The sequence below is a fragment of the Arvicanthis niloticus genome, chromosome 3 (genome assembly GCF_011762505.2).
Source record: "Arvicanthis niloticus isolate mArvNil1 chromosome 3, mArvNil1.pat.X, whole genome shotgun sequence".
Lineage (NCBI taxonomy): Eukaryota > Metazoa > Chordata > Mammalia > Rodentia > Muridae > Arvicanthis > Arvicanthis niloticus.
In genome coordinates, this window is record NC_047660.1 from 73,780,297 (window position 1) to 73,799,303 (window position 19,007).

At 43.9% G+C, this 19,007-nt stretch overlaps 2 protein-coding genes and 1 long non-coding RNA gene across 6 annotated transcripts in view; 1 reads left to right on the plus strand and 2 right to left on the minus strand.

Annotated features, from left to right (window-relative positions):
* The window catches only part of Usp54 (ubiquitin specific peptidase 54), a 93,106-nt gene extending 88,960 nt beyond the window's left edge, over nt 1-4,146 (minus strand). The window contains exon 1 of one of the 2 annotated variants that reach the window (XM_076931207.1): nt 3,271-4,146. The gene's annotated coding sequence lies outside the window, so the exon portion shown is untranslated. Of the gene's footprint in view, nt 1-2,896; nt 2,984-3,270 lie in introns of those variants that run through there. The other variant, XM_076931208.1, reaches the window with a different exon arrangement.
* LOC143441746 (uncharacterized) lies at nt 3,410-17,966 on the plus strand. Its single transcript, XR_013109407.1, has 3 exons — nt 3,410-3,646; nt 8,813-8,895; nt 17,811-17,966. It is a non-coding gene; the product is annotated as an uncharacterized LOC143441746 (long non-coding RNA).
* On the minus strand, nt 10,407-18,085 carry Myoz1 (myozenin 1). 3 transcript variants are annotated; one of them, XM_034497910.2, is made up of 6 exons: nt 17,963-18,085; nt 16,819-16,909; nt 15,008-15,186; nt 12,471-12,711; nt 11,936-12,101; nt 10,407-10,914 (listed from the first exon to the last, which is right to left on the minus strand). In XM_034497910.2, exons 2-6 carry the CDS (start codon nt 16,889-16,891, stop codon nt 10,683-10,685), a joined length of 891 nt encoding a protein of 296 aa, XP_034353801.1. In that variant the 5' UTR covers nt 16,892-16,909; nt 17,963-18,085; the 3' UTR covers nt 10,407-10,682. The 3 variants fall into 3 exon arrangements, with proteins under 3 accessions (XP_034353801.1, XP_076787337.1, XP_076787338.1); XM_076931222.1 differs by lacking the exon at nt 17,963-18,085 and adding an exon at nt 17,788-17,912; XM_076931223.1 differs by lacking the exon at nt 17,963-18,085 and adding an exon at nt 17,138-17,296.
* Between the last annotated feature and the right edge of the window lie 922 nt (nt 18,086-19,007).

Genomic DNA, 19,007 nt, shown 5'->3' on the forward strand with positions numbered 1-19,007 from the left:
TGCTGCCATTTAATTTTTAATTTTTTTTTTTAAGATTTATTTTATCTGAGTACACTGCTGCTCTCTTCAGACACACCAGAAGAGGGCATCGGATCCCATTACAGATGGTTGTGAGCCACCATGTGGTGGTTGCTGGGAATTGAACTCAGAACCTCTGGAAGAGAAGTCAGTGCTCTTAACCGATGAGCCACCTCTCCAGCCTGCCATTTAATTTTTTGACTTGGAGTTTCCCTATGTAGTCTTGACTGGCCTCAAGCTAGCCTCTGCCTACCAAATTATAGGATTTCAAGGCTGTACCACTAATCCCAGCTTTCTTTTGTTTTGTGAGTTTTTTTTTAAACTTCTTTATTCTTATTTTTAAGATTTATTTTTATTTTCTCTATTTACATGAGAGCTGAGTGTACGTATGCCATGTATAGGAGCAACTGCAGAAGCCTGAAGGGAGCTGATTGCCAGGAACTGGAGTTAAAGTGGTTGTTAGCCACAAGGTGGTGCTGCTAAGAAGCAAACTTAGCTCCTCTACAAGTGCAGTGCCACGATCTTCACTGCACAGAGCTAGCTCTCTCTCCAGTCTGATCCTTATTTTTAAAACTCAGGTATTCAAGGCCATACTGGCCCTAGGTGATTGCTTGCATGAGGCAAAAAAGAAAGCCCTGAGGTATCAGCTGTTGTGTTACAGAGGAGAGGACATGCACAGAACGTGAACTTAATGATTACTGGATATTATGAAGAAGTATTAAGAAGTATTAAGAACTTAAGAATGTTATAAGTTGCCTGCCAAGGTAGTGCATGCCTATAATCCCAGAGTTGGGGTGAAGACAGGAAGATCAGCAGTTCAAGACTGTCTTTAGCTACATAGAGTTCCAAGCCAGCCTGGGCTACATGAAATACTGACTCAAGAAAAACAAAAAACGTGATATTTGTATCTTGAGATCCTGTCTCAGAACCAAGAAAAAAAAAAGTTGGGATGTTTACTTTAAAAGACTAAGCTACAGGTTGTATAGTACAACTACTGCCTGGCCGTCTGTCTCCCTGCAGAATAGTCAATAACCAGTATTTTTAAAACGAAAAAATGTAAAGGAACACTAGATTAGAAACTGATACCTACACACATCTGTAATCTCAGTGACTCAGAAAGCTGGACAGGAAGATTCAGGCTACCAATCCCATCTCAAGGGGTAGGGAGTGGGGGAGCAAGCTAGACAACGCTCCTTCAGTTTCCATTATAACCTTGTTTTCTCCTGACAAATATTCATAAATATTTTTTATGTAGCATAGTTTAGAATTTGCTTAATGTTTCATATGTATACACACACACACACACACATTTAGAGGGGTGCCAATGGGGACACAGGGCTTCTCTGTGTAGCCCTCCCTGGCTGTCCTGGAACTCACACTGGGTCTAGATCTCACAGATTAACCTGCTTCTGCCTCTGCCCCCCCAACCCCCAGTGTTGGGATTAAAGGTATGTGCCACCACAATTTGGCTGTTTTTAAAGATTTTTTTTTTAAAGTCTTGTCAACTATGTAAATACAAGGACAGAACCTATTTTCTACAGTTAGTATAGTGCGCTCATTATGTCACCATTATGTCTCATTATTGTCTCCCACGTGGGTTCTAAGCAATTAAAGGCAGAGAGCCTTATACTTTTTACCTTTATACCCTGAGACCTTCCACACAAAATAGGTCTTAATAAATGTTTGTTGAATGGATATATGGCATGACCTTTTCCCTACAACACCTTACATAATACTCTACACAAACAGGGGTTCCTTAAGTTGTTGAACTCTCACAGAAAAATTTTGTTCAACTACCACATAAAGCTTTACCTTGTCCCAGAAAAGTTCAGTTACAAACATCACAAACTAAGTTTTCCTCTAATACACATCAAATAAGTGGGTTCTATGACAATATTTATGATAGCTCAAGGATTTAAAAGCCATTATTCTAATTAATGAGTTTAGAATCTCAATATGGCAAAATCGGTTATATAATCAAAAGAAGTTACTCTTTATATACCTACAAAATAGGAAAAAAAATTGGAAAGCTTGTTTCTGCAGATTAAAATGGCTAAATTATCTTTACCCCTGACATGAAGCCATGATTTCCATTAGAAATGAATTAACCAGCCAAAAAGTCCAAACTCAACTCCTGAAAACAGCTCTTGAGATTCAGACGGTAATTTTTTTCCCTCAGTAATTTTAATTTCTTAAGGTTGCTTTTATTTCCTGGTATTCAAAATTTATTCTGTCTCTAAGTTCTATTTGTGAAAGGTTTGAGTGTCTTACTGTACATTCTTTTGCCATATCGTCTCTACTGATTTTACACTGCATATATAATTCCACGAGCACATCGTAAAGGAATTCTACATTTGAATGAATCTGGGGAAAAAAACGTGTTGTGAACACACACCCCCTTCCTTCAGCTCACAAACGCTCCAGAGGAAGCACACCTCATGGTTTGTGGGTTTTTTTTTTTTTTTTTTTCTCAAGAATGTCTCTCTCCCGCCCCCACCCCACACTTTATTTTAGAGCAGCAATCAATCACTATCCTACTCACAGTCTGTAAGCTAAAATGATCCTCTACAACTAGTACTAGTTTTCCAAGACTTCTCCTTCCACAAGTCCAGAGTGTTGGTTCGTTCGATTATTTCTTTGGCAAAGGGAACGGAAAGCTGGAAGGTTCCGGGACGCCACCATTCCCGCCACATCATTTAGGAGTCAGGTGCTGGCCGAGTGGCCCAGCTCAGCCTTAGGTGGAGCGGGGAGGGAATGGGTGCTTGCAAAAATCTGACTCTCCCTCTTTTCCGCACTCCTGTCCTCCCCCCCCCCCCCACCCCCCGCCAACACTGGAAAAATCAACGTGGGCCCAACTCTTTACTCCCATTCAACATACCCTCTTGTGCGCATTACCCCCATTTTCTTCCCACTTCTTTCGGATGCAGCTTGGCTCCTTTTATCCGGTTCTGATTCTCCTTACCCTCCCAGCCTCCAGCACTCGCATCCCTCTCCGCTCCCACACCTGCACCCCTTGAGCCCAATTCTACCCGGGTCTCCCTGCCCCCTGTCCCCGGACCTCCGAGCAGTGCCCCAGCTCAGAAAGACGCCCCGTCCCACTGCGCGCAGAACGTAAGTCCCTCCTAACACGTCACCCCGGGGTGCAGGTCCCCCGACACCCGACCTTCCGCACCCCCTCCCCCTGCGCTCCCCCTGCGCTCCCCCTGCACCCCGTTTCCGCCGGCCCCGCCCCCCTGAGAGTGTCGCACTCACCGCTCCCGCCGTCGCATCCTTAACCGCCGCGGCTGCTATAGCTACAGGGAGCCAAGGCAACCAGCTCTCGCGATACTTCCCTCGGCGTCGACGAGAACGTGGAAAAGAGACTCGTTGAAAAATGAGTCTGGCGACTGACGGCTGAGGATGTCTCGCGATAGTCCTGTGTAAGATGGCGGCTGCGGGGCGGCTCAGGGTGAGCCGGGGAAGATTTGGAGGTGGAACGCGGCCCAAGACCAATTGCTCTGACCGAGTCGAAGAACGCCGGCTAAGCTGGTGGTCTGTTCCCACTGAGGACAGTTATTATGGCAGACCCTCTGCCGGAATAAACTTGGTCATGTGTGCTCCTTTCTCTTCAGACTGAGAACTGTTTACCGTAGGTTCCGTTTCTCTGACATTTTCCCTTCTTGTGGAATTGTTGCTGATGGAGTGGGTAGGCCCGAAATTGACCTCACCTCCAGGTTACCTTCAAGAATTTTTCATACCTTCTGCCAAACTTAACTCGGCTTCCTTGGGAAAAGTTTATCCCAGGTGCCCCGCCCCATCAATTTTCGAGACCAAAATTGGAAATAAATCACAGGCCCACGCACAGGAATGAAAGAAAGGAAAACAAACAAACACTGTTAGGTGTTTAGCCGAGGGATGCAAACGGAAATTGTTGATTGCGGGCCTGTGTTTACATCCTCTGAATCTCTGACTCTGCTCTCATGCCAATAAAGCAAGCCTATGAAATGGAAGGATTTATGGGACATTGGTCAACAAGGAGGAATGAAACATAGGGAATGAACAGGACAATGGAAATTGGAAAGAATTTTTACCTCTGGAAGCCCTTAAGTCTGTGCTTTTAGTTCTGGCAAATAAAAACATGGCTAACTACAATGTACAACTTAAAATTTCCACTTGCTACATTTATCAACAAAATTAATTTCACTAATATTTTTAATCGCTTCCATTTCTAATCAGGCCAGATGTGCTGGCTCATGCCTTTAGTCCCAGAACTCGGTACACAGAGAAAAGTAGATCTCTTGCAAGTTACAGGCCACTCTGGTCTAGTCTACATAGTGAATTCCAGGGCAGGTAGAGCAACCTGTCTCTTAAAATTAATTAATTAAAAAAAAAATCATTTGTAATCAGTATTAATCTATTTCATTTTTAAGACAAGGTCTCATTCTGTCCTCCCTGACTAGCCTGGAATTCACAGATATCACCTGCCTCTGCCTCCCAAGTGCTAGAATTAAAGCCCTGCAATACCACACTCATCCAAGATTGGTTTTTTTCCCCTTACTTTTTCAGAAACTGGTGTTTAGAGGCTGAAGAGAGATCTCAGCGGTTAAGAGTATTTGTGGAGAGTGTAGCTCTTAGACAGGACCAGGGTTCAACTAGCAACTCCAGTTCTAGAGGATCTAATGTATTCTAGGGACACTGCATGTGTTAGGTGCACAGACATGTAGACAAAACATCTATACGACATAAAAAAATAAGTAAAAAGTTTTAAAATACTTAATTTGTATTTCAGTCTCAACCAGAAATGTTTAATGAACTCAGCAATCACATGCAGTTCTCTAATAAGTATAATATTGTACAACATAGACTTTGTAATATTGAATGAGCACTCTACCAGAGGAATAATATTCTAGGTATGTGATTTATAAAAAAGGGACCTTTGAAATTGCTAACTCAATGGCTGCAGAGGCTAGGCAAATAATAACAAGAGCTAGCCTTGAATAATACAAAAACCAGTGAGTACAAGAACCCACTAGAATCACAAATTCTTATCTGAAAGGACTCCCTTGAGTTCCTTTGTTTTTTAGACAATGTCTCACTATGTAGCTCAGGCTGTTGGGGAACTCGCTCTGTAGATCAAGCTGGCCTTGAGCTCAGAGGTCCACCTGCCTTTCAAGTGCTAGGACTAAAGGCATGTGTCACCACACCTGGCTTCTCCTGAATTTTAAAACAGAGCAATGCATCTGTGAAGGCTTAAATTCAATCCCCAACACCGCAGTAAAAATAAAGATAGTGGCCTGGGTGTGATGGCAAAGCCTAGCCACAAGGTCTAGGCTAGCCCATTCCACACAGTTCCACACATCCAGAGCTACACAGACCCTTCAAAAGAAAAAAAAAAAAATGACGGCAGAAGACATTGAAGAAGAGAACAATTTTCTCAAGCAACTAGAGAATGGGACCCAAATTCCCTAGTCAAGCCTGCCACTAGGCTATTAGAGAGGCTCTCAACCTTTGGGTCATGACCCCTTGGGGCATCAAATGACTCTTTCAGGGTTTGCATGTCAAATATCCTGCATATCAGATGTCTATATTACAATTTATAACAGTAGCAAAATTACAGTTATAAAGTAGCAATAAAGTACTTTTATGGTTTGGAGGGTCACACAACATGGGGAACTGTATTAAAGGGTCACACAGCATTAGGAAGGCTGAGAACCACTGCTGTATAACATACTCAGACATTAACTGTTCATTTTATGTTTTTTCTTTTTCTTTTTTTTGATAAATTCTTATCAATGAAGAATCTATTACATTTATTTGGGGATGCAGTGTATAGACGGACACCCTGCAGAGGTCAGTTTTCTCCTTTGACTGTGTGGATCCCTAGCATGGAACTCAAGTCACCAGGCTTAGAGACAAACACCTGTATCCACTAAACAATCTCACCAGCCTTTAGGTTTTTGCTTGTTTGTGGTTTTGTTTTGGAACATGGTCTCAGTGTGTAGCCCTGGCCAGCCTGGAATTGTATAGATTAGGTTAACCTAGAACTCATAAAAATCCACCTGCCTCTGCCTCCTCAATGTGGAGGTTAAAGATATGTGCCACCATGTCCAGCTAGCCTTAGGTTTTTGAGACAGGATCTCACCGGGTAGCTCAGGATGGCCTTTTACTCTGAGTTATTCTCAGACTGGACTGAGATTTTCTATCTTCCTATCTCTTCCTCCAGGATGCCTGGATAACAGGCATGCTCTATTGTGCCTGTAGAAGCCTCATTAAAACTGTTAAGTGGTGGTAAAACCCGAGACCTGCGTTTGGCCACCATCGATGCTTCTCATCACAGTTTGTCTTCTAAGTGGACTTATCTACAAAAGAAACAATCACTCTGGCTCTGTAAATTTTTTAAATTTGTCTCATAAATTTTTTTTCTCAGTTTTTTAAATTCCAGAAAATCTGATCTTGAAAAATACTCAGTTTCTAGGTTTTCAGCGATATTAACAACAGATGCTGGGCACCCTCTACCCATTTTAAGGGGCAAATTTAGTAATTATTTCATGATTGACTATGAAAGTTCTTTTATCACATGGGGGTTATTTGTACCTCCTTGGCCTAATATAGAACCCATAACAAAGAGTAGGCATAAGATGAAACATTTGTTAAAGAATACAGATGAGGGTTGGAGCAGAGACTCAGTAGTTAAGGATTTATATTACTCTTCCAGAGGACCTGATTTTTAATCCCAGCACCCACATCAGGAAGCTCACAACCCCTTGTAACTACAGTTCCAAGGGAGCCAACACTTTTCTGGCCTCTAAGGGCACCTGCACTCATGAGGTCACAACAGCATAGACACATACACATAATTTAAAAGTATTTTTTAAAAGGAACACACTCCCTGTTCCAAAGGCTGAGGGATCATTCCAGAAGTGGAGGCATAAAAAGTGTAAGCCAGAGACAAGGGATGTCTACAAGGTAATGCTGTCTTCTGGACACAGCAAGGCTGTGGCACTAATGTACTTAGTAGTTGGGACAGCACGCAGAAGGCCTGTATTAGCCCAAGCTAGACCACATCCCAGCATGGAGAGGGGAGTTTGACAGAAAGTCCCACCCCTAACCAAGGAGCTAGTGGCATTGTCAGCTTCTGGGAGAGGGGAAGTCAGTTTTCTCAGTGGAAAGCCACACATCCAATATTATATACAGCATAACTTGACCTTGATGGAGAAAAAATTAAAAAGACACAAAGTTAGGTGGGTAGAGAAGAGGGTAAATCTTGGAAGTTTTGGATAAGGAGGATGAATATAATTGTACAAATTTTTCAAAGAACTAATAAATGAAGGATATAGATGGGCCTGAAATCAGCTGTGTGGCAGAGCATGTCACCTGGAATGTGTGAGCCCTGCATCAAAAACAATATGCAAGTGTAGAAATGTGGCTCAGTGGGTAGAGCACTTGCCTAACAGGCACAAGCCCTGGGTTTCATCCCTACCACTGCATGAATGGAGCATAGTGATACAGACATCCCTATAATCAGCACTTGAGAGATAGAAGTTCAAGGCCAGCTGGGATACACAGGATCTTGTCACAAGAAAACAGCAAAAAGACTACAGTTCTCAGCCTCTAGCAGAGAGGTCCCACAGCCTTCAGGCGAATCTGGTGGAGACTAAGAACTCTTCCCAAACCTATCTTATAGTGCCCTAGCTATATTACCTCAGCATTTACATCCTTGGGACAAGCTCAGAGCACTTCCCATTTCAGACTATCTGAACTTAGGACTCTTTTTCCTTCATCTGTAGGGAATATGATCTGAACCTATCCGTGTGCCTGAAACTGAAGATAGTACCAAAACCTGAATGTACTATGTTTTTTATGTTTGCATATGGATGATAGAGTTTTCATTTATAGAGCTGGTGGTATAACTTATGGTAGAGCACTTAACATTCATGAGACCCCAAGTTTGATCCTCAGTACCACAAAATAAATTAAGTTTAACTTTATTTTTATAGAAATTAGCAAGAATTGATAAAATACCACAATTATAGCAATATGCCAAATATTTAGACTAAGAACACGGCACTACTCTATTTCAAGTATGATAGCTGAGATGATTTCTACTAGAGGGTGGCTTTTATGGCCTGGGTATGTGCATAAAGGAAACAGTATAGTGAGTGTGCTTTCCAGCATACTACTACGACAGTGTGCGAGTCAAACCTTTAGACTTGTGTTGGGGAGAGAGCGATGGCTGAGCAGTTAAAAGCATGTGTTGCCCTTGCAGAGGATCTGCAATGATTTACAACCATTTGTAAATCCAGTTCAGGAGCATCTGACCCTTCTCTGACCTCAGGCACTGCATGAACATGGTGCACATACAAAGACAAAGGTACACATAAAGCAAAATAAATCTTTTTTTTTTTTGTTTTGTTTTGTTTTTTGTTTTTTTTCCCGAGACAGGGTTTCTCTATATAGACCTGGCTGTCCTGGAATTCGCTCTGTAGACCAGGCTGGCCTCAAACTCAGAAATCCGCCTGCCCCTGCCTTCCAAGTGCTGGGATTAAAGGCATGTGCCACCACTGCCCGGCTAAAATAAATCTTTTAAAATACATATTTCTGCTGGACATAGTAGCACATGCCTTTGATCTCCAGAGGCAGAGGGAGAGGATCACTGTGAGTTCAAGGCCAACCTGGTCTACAAAGCAAGTTCCAGGACAGCCAGGGCTGCACAGAGAAACCTTGTTTTGAAATTTTAAAAAAAAATTCTTTTTCTGAAATTTTTTATTTAAAATTTCTGGAGTGCAAGTATATTCTATTATTTCTTTTTATATAGGAGCACCAACATCGGCAAACAATGAGGACAAGATTTGGTGGCAAAACACTCCATTTTTGTTTTCCTGAGGGGCCAGTTCTGAGGTATGTTGTTGATTGGTTGGTTGGTTTCTATCTGGTATTTGTTGTTGTTGTTGTTGCTGCTGCTGCTGCTGCTGCTGCTGCTGCTGCTGCTTGGTTGTGTGTGTGTGTGTGTGTGTGTGTGTGTGTGTGTGTTTTAGACAGGATTTCTTTATGTAGCCATAAAGAACTATCTGCCTGTCTCTGCATCCCAAGTGCTGGGGTTAAAGGAATGCATCACCACCTCCTAGCCTGAGGTAACATTTCTCAGCATTTTCCAGCACATAGAGATCACCTGAAGGAAGTAATGAAACAAGTCCTCAGCCCGAATTTGCATTTATCCCTCCCCCTTTTTTTTTCCGGCCTCCCAAGCCCCAATCCTGAAATTCTCTTTGTAGTTCATCCAGGTCTTGAACTTAAGATGGTTCTTCTGCCTCAGCACTGAATACTGTGGTTTTATAGGCCTGAGCCACCATATCCATCTGCATTTCATTTTTTGTTTCTCTGTTTTTTGTTGTTATTGTTTGAGACAGAGGCTTGTTGTGTAGCCCTCTCTGGCTGGCCTCAAACACAAGACTTTATGTCATGTAATACCGAATAATATTGTTTGTTTATAGCTGATGAATGTGGTTTTGTGGGTGTCACTCTGTACCTAGGCTGACCTCAAACTTCCCATGATCCTCCTGCTCCTCCTAAATACCCATCATGAACCATTATGAACCCAATGTGGGTCCTTAGAAGTAACTAAACTCCAGTCTTCTGCAAGAGCAACAAGTGTTTTAACTTCTGAGCCATCTCTCCAGCCCCATATAAGCTTTTATAATCCCAAGCTTACTCTGATTTCTGGTAACTTTAGACTTAACTTATTTTTATTTTATGTATTTGAGTGTTTTGTCTGCATGCATGTATGTGCACTACATATGTGCCTGATGCCCTAGGAAGCCAGAAGATGGTAACATATACCCTGGAACTGGGATTACAAATGGTTGTAAGCAGCTCATTATGGCTGCTGGCATCCAGACACTGGTCCTTTTGAACATCAGTTACTACTTAAACTGCTGAGCCATCTCTTCAGCTTCTCCAGTAACTTTAAACATGATCTTGCTTTGTGAAAATCAAAGCAACCTTCACTTTCTTAACACCCATTTTTCCTTTCCTGGTGTTTCCCAGCTTTTAATTGGTTACACAAAGATAACACTGGTATTAAGTGTTACCAACATTTATTTCCATATCAGTGCACAATATATATATATATATATATATATATATATATATATATATATATATATATATGCCAGCATGTGGGTTTATACACAAGACTTTATCTCATGTAATACCAAATAATAATGTTTGTTTATAGCTGATGAATGTGTTTTTGTGGGTGTCAATGATGTCAATGCAGGTCTGTGTGTAAGCAACCAAAGCTCATATACGATCCTAAAGTCTGAATGAAGAGTGTTTAGTATTTTGCTTTAATTAGTCTTTGTGCATAATCAGCCTCAATTCTCATCTCCCTTCAAACACCAGAGGAAGAATGAGTTCATTTTCTTGAAGTTTATTGACTGTTACCAGTGGCAGAGAAAATTCCATAAAAGAGCAGATTCTGTAGGGAACAGCAGGACGGGAGCTCTGAGCTGGTGAGGAGGGATGCTTCGGAATGGGAACTTGAATTATGGAAAAGCAATGGCTCCCACTCTTTACCCTCCATTGCCACAAGAATACTGAAGTAACAGTTGGGGCATCCTGTCCAGCATCCCCTCTCAAATTGGAACCAGAGAGGGGAAATGATGCACATGACAGGAGGAGACACTTCACAGCTCCTCTGTCTCTCCATCCAAGGGGACACCAATATCCACGTTGTAGTCTACATGCTCCCCAGAGCTCAACCAAGGAATAGGGGTTCGGTTGAAAGAAGGCCTGTTGGAGAGGTTCTGGTTGTAGAGGACCAGGGGTTCACTCAGCAGAGGCCCCAGGTCAAACTTGGGCATCTGGAAGGTCATGCGTTTGGAGGCCTTCTCATATCCACCGTAGGGCATTGCTGTCCTGAAGGGGATTTGGGGGGTGTGGGGGGGGAACATGTTACATAGTTAAGAATCAGAATAAAAGAGAAAGTACTTATCAATGAGCTGTCACCCTATTTTAAGGGAGGAGAGACTATAAATCATAGAAATTGCTTCTGTGCTTCCAGTACTCCTTCTCCCTAAACACCCACTTACCTGGCTTGCTCGTCTGTTCAAAGTAAGTGATGAGAAGAGTCTAGTACACTACATGGTCTCATGGATAGGTGTGACATACACCAGCATTTTGGCCCCAAATACTATAAGGCCAACAGTATGAAACCATCTTTTTTTGTTTGTTTGTTTGTTTGTTTTTGAGACAGGGTTTCTCTGTATAGCCCTGGCTGTCCTGGAACTCACTCTGTATACAAAGCTGGCTTTGAACTCAGAAATCCACCTGCCTCTGCCTCCCAAGTGCTGGGATTAAAGGCGTGCGCCACCACTGCCCGGCTAAAACATCTTAAATACAGTGTATATTGTAATTTACAACTCCAACTCTCCCCTCATCTCAAATGGATAGTGGCTGGAGGACTTAACTATCAAATGCAAAAGCACTTCTGTAGACCTTCCTCAACCTGCTCTTACACAGATCGCCTATCCATAGTCTGCAATGCCCAATTCTAAAACAATAAAAACTTGAAGCAGGGTATAAAGAAAGAATTATCCTGTAGTAATGACATCGTCACCTTGAATGGGAGGAAGCCAGGAGACACCTCCAACCATAAAGTGTAGAATCCCCATTTTACCTTCAAAAAACCCAAGCTGAAAAAAAAAAAAATCAGTCCCAAACCTCTGATCAGTGAACTAACATAGAGGTCTTGCTTCCCTACAAATCTTTCCTTCACCACGCAGCTACAGGAGGCAAGAGAGAAATCCTCCATGAGGGTCTCATATTCCTGCGTGTTACAACTTAGCCCCCTTCTGAAACATTTGAACTAAAACCACATGACAAGTCAAACACGGTATCACACAGTGGAATACATTTGGTTCCTTTCCCACTATCCTACCTGTTGAAGGACTTATATTTGGGGAGTTCAGCTTTGGCCCCGTATGCCAGTAGGTCAATGCCAAGTTCCACTTTTTGCTGAGGGTCAACCCCCATGGCCCGATCCCATGGGGAAATATAAGTCTTGAACACAGTGATATGTTTTCCATCTCCACCTGCCTGGTCACCTGGCAGCCATGAAAGAGAAACATAAATCAAATAATAGCAGCTATTATTAGTAGCTAATGAAAGCTAATCCCATATGCTACCACTAGGGAAGTTGCTGAGTCTAGGGCCAGGGGTATAATATTCTGAGAATTGTTTATGGTTTGTAACATAATGGTCATTTGGAATGAGATTTCTGATTGAATCTGAGAAAGCAGGAAAAAACCTTAAACAATAAGGCTGTGGGTGGAGCCAACAAATTCCTGTATCCTGTATACCTCCTGAGTCCAAGACACCTGGGTCTCTCTCTTCCCATATCTCAACTAGGCCTCATTCCTAGGGACATGTCTGCCCTGGGGATCAGACACATTACTTCTGGTGAGAATACTTGCCTGATCCGGGCTCACCAACCCCTACTGTGCCAGGAGCCCCTCCTCCGCCAGCCTGGCCCCCAGGACCACCTGCACCTCCAGCTCCGAACCCAGAGCCCTGCTGATGGCGGTCAGAGCCATACTGTCCAGCAGAGTCACTGCCTCCAGCCTGGCCTCCGCTGCTGCCCTTGCCATAGGAGAAGCCCTGACCAGCTGTCTCCAGCTGTCCCCCCACTGTGGGAAGAAACTTCTGGAAGTGATCCTGAAAAGAGAGTAAATAGCAAGATGAAGATTAGCAATGGGAGGCACAAACACAAGGGGGTGACAGCTAAGGGCTAGCCAGAGGACCCCAAGGCTCTGGGAAATCCCCACTAATGAGTGCACAGGAAGATTTTCAGCCTGAGGGAACTGCTTTCTAGGAGAGGTATAATTCCCTGATTATACCTCAAGATAAGACAACTCATTTTCTACTCCCTATCCTATCTTGGCAAAGCAAACCAAGATGTCTCTTCAACAAGAAACTGCAAGGGTCAGTTTCCAGGAAAAATCCAATTTTCATTTGAAAGAAAGACAAAAAAATCAAAAACAAAAACCCAAAAACAAAAACCCATCTCTGTCTGTCCCCTTCTCAGTTTGCCCTTCAGGGAGCCCTCTCTTTCCCTGCTCAGGCTCCTCTCTTCCTCCTGATGGCCCATCAGGCCAGAGCTTGCTTACAGTGAAACTGTAGCAGGTGAAGCGGGGGAGGAGGGCCAAAAGGGCAACACTGGTTTGGGCTCCAAAGCCTAAAAATAACCCCACCAACTCCTTGAGGAGGCCCTCCTGGCCACCTTACCCTGTGTCCCCCATGCTCCACCCAGTGTAACCAGACCCAGCACAGAGGAGGGCTTTTGGCTTCCTAAAGTTAGCTATGACCTACTCAGCACTTTTGCTCTGATCCTGCAGAAGGGCTAGTGACAGACACTCCTGCTTGGCCATATCCACGTTAGCATCTAGTTCCACGGTTCCCCAAGCACCCAGAGAAGGTGGAGGAGGAAGAGAGGAAATAGAGCCGGTCCCCTTCTCCTCCTCTGTGGTAACATTCTGTACCTGGCCTCTCTCCAATCCTTACTTTTCTTGTCTTGGAGAAGCCTGGCTAGAAGATGTGTGACCTTAAAGAAGGAAGATTTTAGCTCCCCTGTCTGGCATCTTTCAAAATGAAGATGGCTATAAAACCTCAGTAAACTCTTCTAACATCCCAAGATTTACCAAATGAAATTATAATCACTCAAATTTAATGTTCAGGCATATAACATTTTTAGTAAAAAAAATATGCCTTAAATATGTAATGGGACATGTTTACATTAACAAAGTATTTGTAGTTGATAGGTGGTGGCACACACCTTTAATCCCAGCACTCAGAAGGAAGAGGCAGGTGAATCTCTGTGAGTTCAAAGCCAGCCTGGTCTACAAAGCAAGTTCCAGGACAAGCCAGGGCTACACAGAGAAATTCTGTCTCCAAAATTCAAAACCCAGAATCAAAAAAAAATGTTGTGTATATAAATTTAAAATAGCTGGGCAGTGGTGGCACACGCCTTTGATCCCAGCACTTGGGAGGCAGAGGCAGACAGATTTCTGAGTTCGGGGCCAGCCTGGTCTACAGAGTGAGTTCCAGGACAGCCAGGACTACACAGAGAAACCCTGTCTCGAATATATATATATATATATATATATATATATATATATATATATATATATATATATTTTTTTTTTTTTTTTGTGAGTTTGAGACCAGCATGGTCTACATAGTTGCAGGCTATCCAGATTTACATGGTAAGATTCTAAAAACAACAACAACAAAAACCTAATTTTTATTATTCAAATATTATGTTGTTTTTTTAAATCCAAAAAGTTACATGTTACAGGCAACGTATTTAACAACTATTCATTGTAAAAACTTTTCTCAAACTCACAAGCAATTCTCCTTTCTCAGCCTACTCAGAGACCCAGCTCATTGTATAAATCTGGAGGTCAAATTTAACTGGGTACTCTCTTTGAACTTTTGCTTGCTTACTGTTTGATGGAGGGGGGTGTCATTTACTGGAAATGAAACATAGTGTCCCTGCATTCTAAGCACCTGCTCTGCCACTCAGCTATACAGTCAGCCTCAAGATTCTGCAGGTTTTAATTCTTGCTTCATGTCTCCAATAATACAAAGAACACATTTTAGTAGAAAGTTACTAATTGTGTATCTTAGTGTCAAAATACAGGCCTGGGTGTCCTGTGTTTTATCTGGTGACCTTATTTTAACACGTAGCCACACTGGGAAGGAATTTTCTTCCTAAGGGTGTGGTCCTCATGCCTGTACTGGCTCTAGGATGAGGACTATAAGCTTCAGAAATGGACTGTAACCCACCCTAGAGTTGTTGGGAACATAATATATGTAGGGGCTTAATGAGCTGCTCATTTCTCATGGAGAGGAGGTTAGTGGTATTTGGGGAATACGGGGGGCTACTGAGAAGCTTCCAGGAAAGACACTGGGCTTTGAGAAAGGGCTTGACATCCATATTGTCCATACTCACCATTGAGCTGTCAGAGAAAACATCGGGGTGGTTCTCATAGATAAATTTCTCCACCCGCATCTGCCGCAGCTTGAACATCTTGGAGCCTCGGTTGGTAAGGAGCGACAGCTCCTCCAACATCACATCCCTTGGGACACTGATCTTCTTGCCCAGGTTCAGGCCAGAGCTCTCCCGGCCACCTTATCCAGGAGGTAGAGAAGACGCAATAGAGAGAGGAAATGAGGGCTTTCTGGACTGAGAAGGAAAGCACCACCCACAGCTGAGTATATTCTAAAAGAGATCATTTAGGGACAGATGCCGACCAGGTCTGTCTGATTTACAAGAAGTTTTTGTTTGTCTTGTGTGTTTTTTAAAAGATTTTTCAAGGATCTATTTACATTTTATATGTATGAGTGTTTTGCCTACATGTATGTATGTGCACCACATACATGCCTGGTGCCCACAGAGGTAAGAAGAGGGCTCAGATCTCCTGGAACTGGAGTTACTGATGGTTGTGAGCCACCGTGTGGGTGCTGGGAATTGAACCTCTGTCCTCTGCAAGAGCAGCAAGTGCTCTTAATCACTGAGTCATCTCACCATCTCTTCAGTGTGTGTGTGTGTGTGTGTGTGTGTGTGTGTGTGTGTGTGTGTGTGACAAGGTCTCACTATGTAGCACTGACTGGCCTGGAATTCACTATTAGACTGATCTGGCCTTGAACTTACAAAGATCTCCCTGCCCCTGCCCTTGCCCCCCTGCCAACTGGTCCCTTCCCCCTTCCCTCTGCCCCTTCTCCCTGCCCCCTGTCCCTTATCCCCTGCCCCTGCCTCTGCCCCTGCCCCCTCCCCTGCCCCCACCTCCTGAGTGCTAGGATTAAAGGCTTGCACCACCATATACCATACACAGTCCATGAGAAGTGTTTTTGTTTTGATTTCCTGGCTTGGAGTTAGAAAGAACACAAGGGAACAAAGGGAAGGACATATAGGGTTGGAATACTTGAGTAGAGCAGTAAGAGGGCCAAGCGGCATAGGCATGGTGTGAAGAATAAGTATAAAGAACTCCACAGACGGTGGCCAATGGAGAAATTACACCCTGGGCCTGGAAAGCTGATAGGCCAATCCCATGTGTAACTGCCCATCTCTAATGAACACAGATCCTTGTCTTCTTTCTTTTTTTTTCTTCAGTGAACTCTGACTCCAAAGGTATCAGGAGAACTTCACACTTGGTAACCCGTGCGCATCCCCAGGGAGTATGGCTGTGCAGTTTCCTATTTTAAATGCTTACACAAGTTCCCTAGCACTGAGAAATAAGGAAGTTAACCATTTGGTGAGGACAAGCCTGTGTCCTCGCACAGACTTCACTGACCATGGGTCCTACTATGATGTCCAATATGGTTTTTTTTTTGTTTGTTTTTTGTTTTCAGTTTTTCCAGACAGGGTTTCTCTGTGTAGCCCTGGCTGTCCTGGAACTCACTCTGTAGACCAGGCTGGCCTCGACCTCAGAAATTCATCTGCCTTTGCCTCCCAAGTGCTGAGATTAAAGGCGTGCGCCACCACTGCCTGGCAGATGTCCAGTATCTTAGCAGGGTGTTGTCTCAGAGTAATCAGTGGGAAGGATGGGAGGGAGGCTGCAGAGTGAATGCTGAGTTCCTCCTGCCTCTTCCTCCTGGCCCTTACCTCTCCCATCTCCCCACCTCCCACGCCCTCCACAGCTACAATTCTTCTTGTTCTTTTCACTCTGACTTATATCCTGTCTTATGTCATTTCTGGGACTCTTGTGTCAGGGATGCTCTTAAAAGTCCTGCATTAAGGAGCTACAAGCACAGACACCCTACCTCCAGTGAGCTCCATAATCAGTTTGCTTGACTTCCTCCTCTTGTTAGGGGCCGGGGTTCCTGAGAGCGGCATGGTGGAGGTGGAATTGACCTGGAAGGAGAGACGGAATGGGAAAATGAGCGTGTGCACTACTGCGGCACTACTTAACTTGGGGTTAAGGACAAAATTTCTTCAGATTTTTTTCCGTGTGCATGTTTGCATGTGTGTGTGCATGCGTGCATATATCACAGAAATTAGTATCCCCAAAACATAAACCGTCACAGTCTTCTGCTTTCTTTGGAAGCAGGACAGGAGGCGGAACTGCACCCCTTTCCTTACCTCTTACCAACTATCGGTGTCCACCTTCCATAGCTCCTGTGTGGGCATTGGAAACACAGCTAGGGCCAAGGGGGGTTTCAAAGACAACACTGGCAGAGCAATGTACTCAAGCTTCTTGGGCCTGGCATGATTTAAAGTCCTTATGCGTTTTGGAATATCAGACTACAATTGTGACTCCAGACTCTGGCCTCCTCAGACTTCCCTCAAGGTCCAAGGGGGTAAAGAAATGTTCTGCTAGTGTTGAGGAGAGTTAGCCAAAACATTCTCCATAGGAAGGAGAGGTTGTTGTTCTTCCAGGAGGCCGACTGGAACGTGGCCCGAGAGGTCATGGGCGTGTTCCTTGCTCCTTCAGGCACTCCTATCCCAAGCTGCAGAGCTGGGGTGGAGAGTGAGCTGAGGGCATTTGAGCTGTGACAGATGTCAGTTCAGGAATATCTTGCATGGGAGCAGAGAATTGTGGGGGGATAGAAACACAGGAATAAGATCTGGCTGTGGATGGGGACACGGTAGGAAAAGATACGCACTCTACTCTGTCCCTAACAGCTGTGCTGTTTTCTGTGGTGCCCCATCTCACAAACACAACTACACTCTACCAACTTAGTGGCATCTCAAAGCACCCCTTCCCATCTCTCAGGTACCTCCTGACACACCTTAATTCCTCCCAACTCCTTAGGTCCCTTTCTTTCCAACTCTGTAACTCCGACTGGACCATTGGCAGCTAAGCAGAGATGAGAAGAGAGGCCACTCCCTGAAGATGAAGAATCACAACTGCAAACACAGAAGAGTGGGTTCCAGCCCCTTCCTATGGTACAACCACAGACTTACCAGCCGCTCGGTTGATGGTCAGCTCTCCCTGGGGTCCAGCAGCTTTGGAGGACTGAGCTGCTCTGACTAGAGAACCTGAGCCGGGCAAGCGTAGGGGCAGCACCGGCAGTGGGGGAGGGAGGGAAGGAGGGAGGGAGGGAGGTTATTAATAGAGATGATGAGCACAGGCAGCTCAGATGGCACAGGGGCACCGAGACCCTGGAATCGAGGTCCTGCCCTCCTCGCCTGAGGTTCAGGAAAAAGGAAGGCCTACAGAATGTTCCCACCAGACTGTCTGAGCCAGGAATCAGTCAGCTGAAGGGTGGGTGTGCCTCCTCTTTGCCTTGAGATGCAAAGAAGCATTTCAGGAGGCAATTGAAAGCAGAGAGAGGTGGCAGAGAAGGAGCAGACAGTTAGTGGTGGGTAAGAATTAAGAGTAGGTATAGGAGCCGGGCAGTGGTGGCACACACCTTTAGTCCCAGCACTTGGGAGGCAGAGGCAGGTGAATCGTGAATCTCTGAGAGTTGAAGGCCAGCCTGGTCTACAAAGTGAGTTCCAGGACAACCAGGGCTAAGAAACCCTGTCTCAAAATAATAATAATAATAATAATAATAATAATAATAATAATAATAATAACAACAACAATAACAATAACAACAACACTAATAATTTTATGGTTGTGGGTCAACACAACATGAAGTATTGTATTAAAGGGTCACAGCATTAGGAAGGGTAAGAACCACTGTCTTTCTAAAGAAATACCCTGGATCCTCCCTCATCTTCTCATGTTCTGAAACTAGCTTGCTTCTTCTGTACCATTTGCACTAATACAGCTGCCTAAGGAATTGGCTTTTTTTTGGGGGGGTAGATGTGGTGTTAATTTAGTAAACATATGAAATAACAGGTTTCTTGAGCCCAGCATAGTGAGGCATGCCTTTAATCTCAGTACTCCAAAAACACAGGCAGGTGGATCTCTTAAGTCCCAGGGCTATACAGTAAAACCTTGACTCAAAAATCTTTATGACATTTTTACACATGTATCATTTTATCATTCACATTCACACCA

Bases quoted from the DNA above. Each gene is read 5' to 3' on its own strand.
- Myoz1 (XM_034497910.2), bottom strand. From the start codon at position 16,891: ATGCCGCTCTCAGGAACCCCGGCCCCTAACAAGAGGAGGAAGTCAAGC. The intron at 15,187-16,818 runs GTAGGGTGTCTG...CTCCTGGATAAG, and splicing joins GATTATGGAGCTCACTGGAG to GTGGCCGGGAGAGCTCTGGC. The intron at 10,915-11,935 runs GTAGGATAGTGG...AATCCCCTTCAG, and splicing joins AAATATAAGTCCTTCAACAG to GACAGCAATGCCCTACGGTG.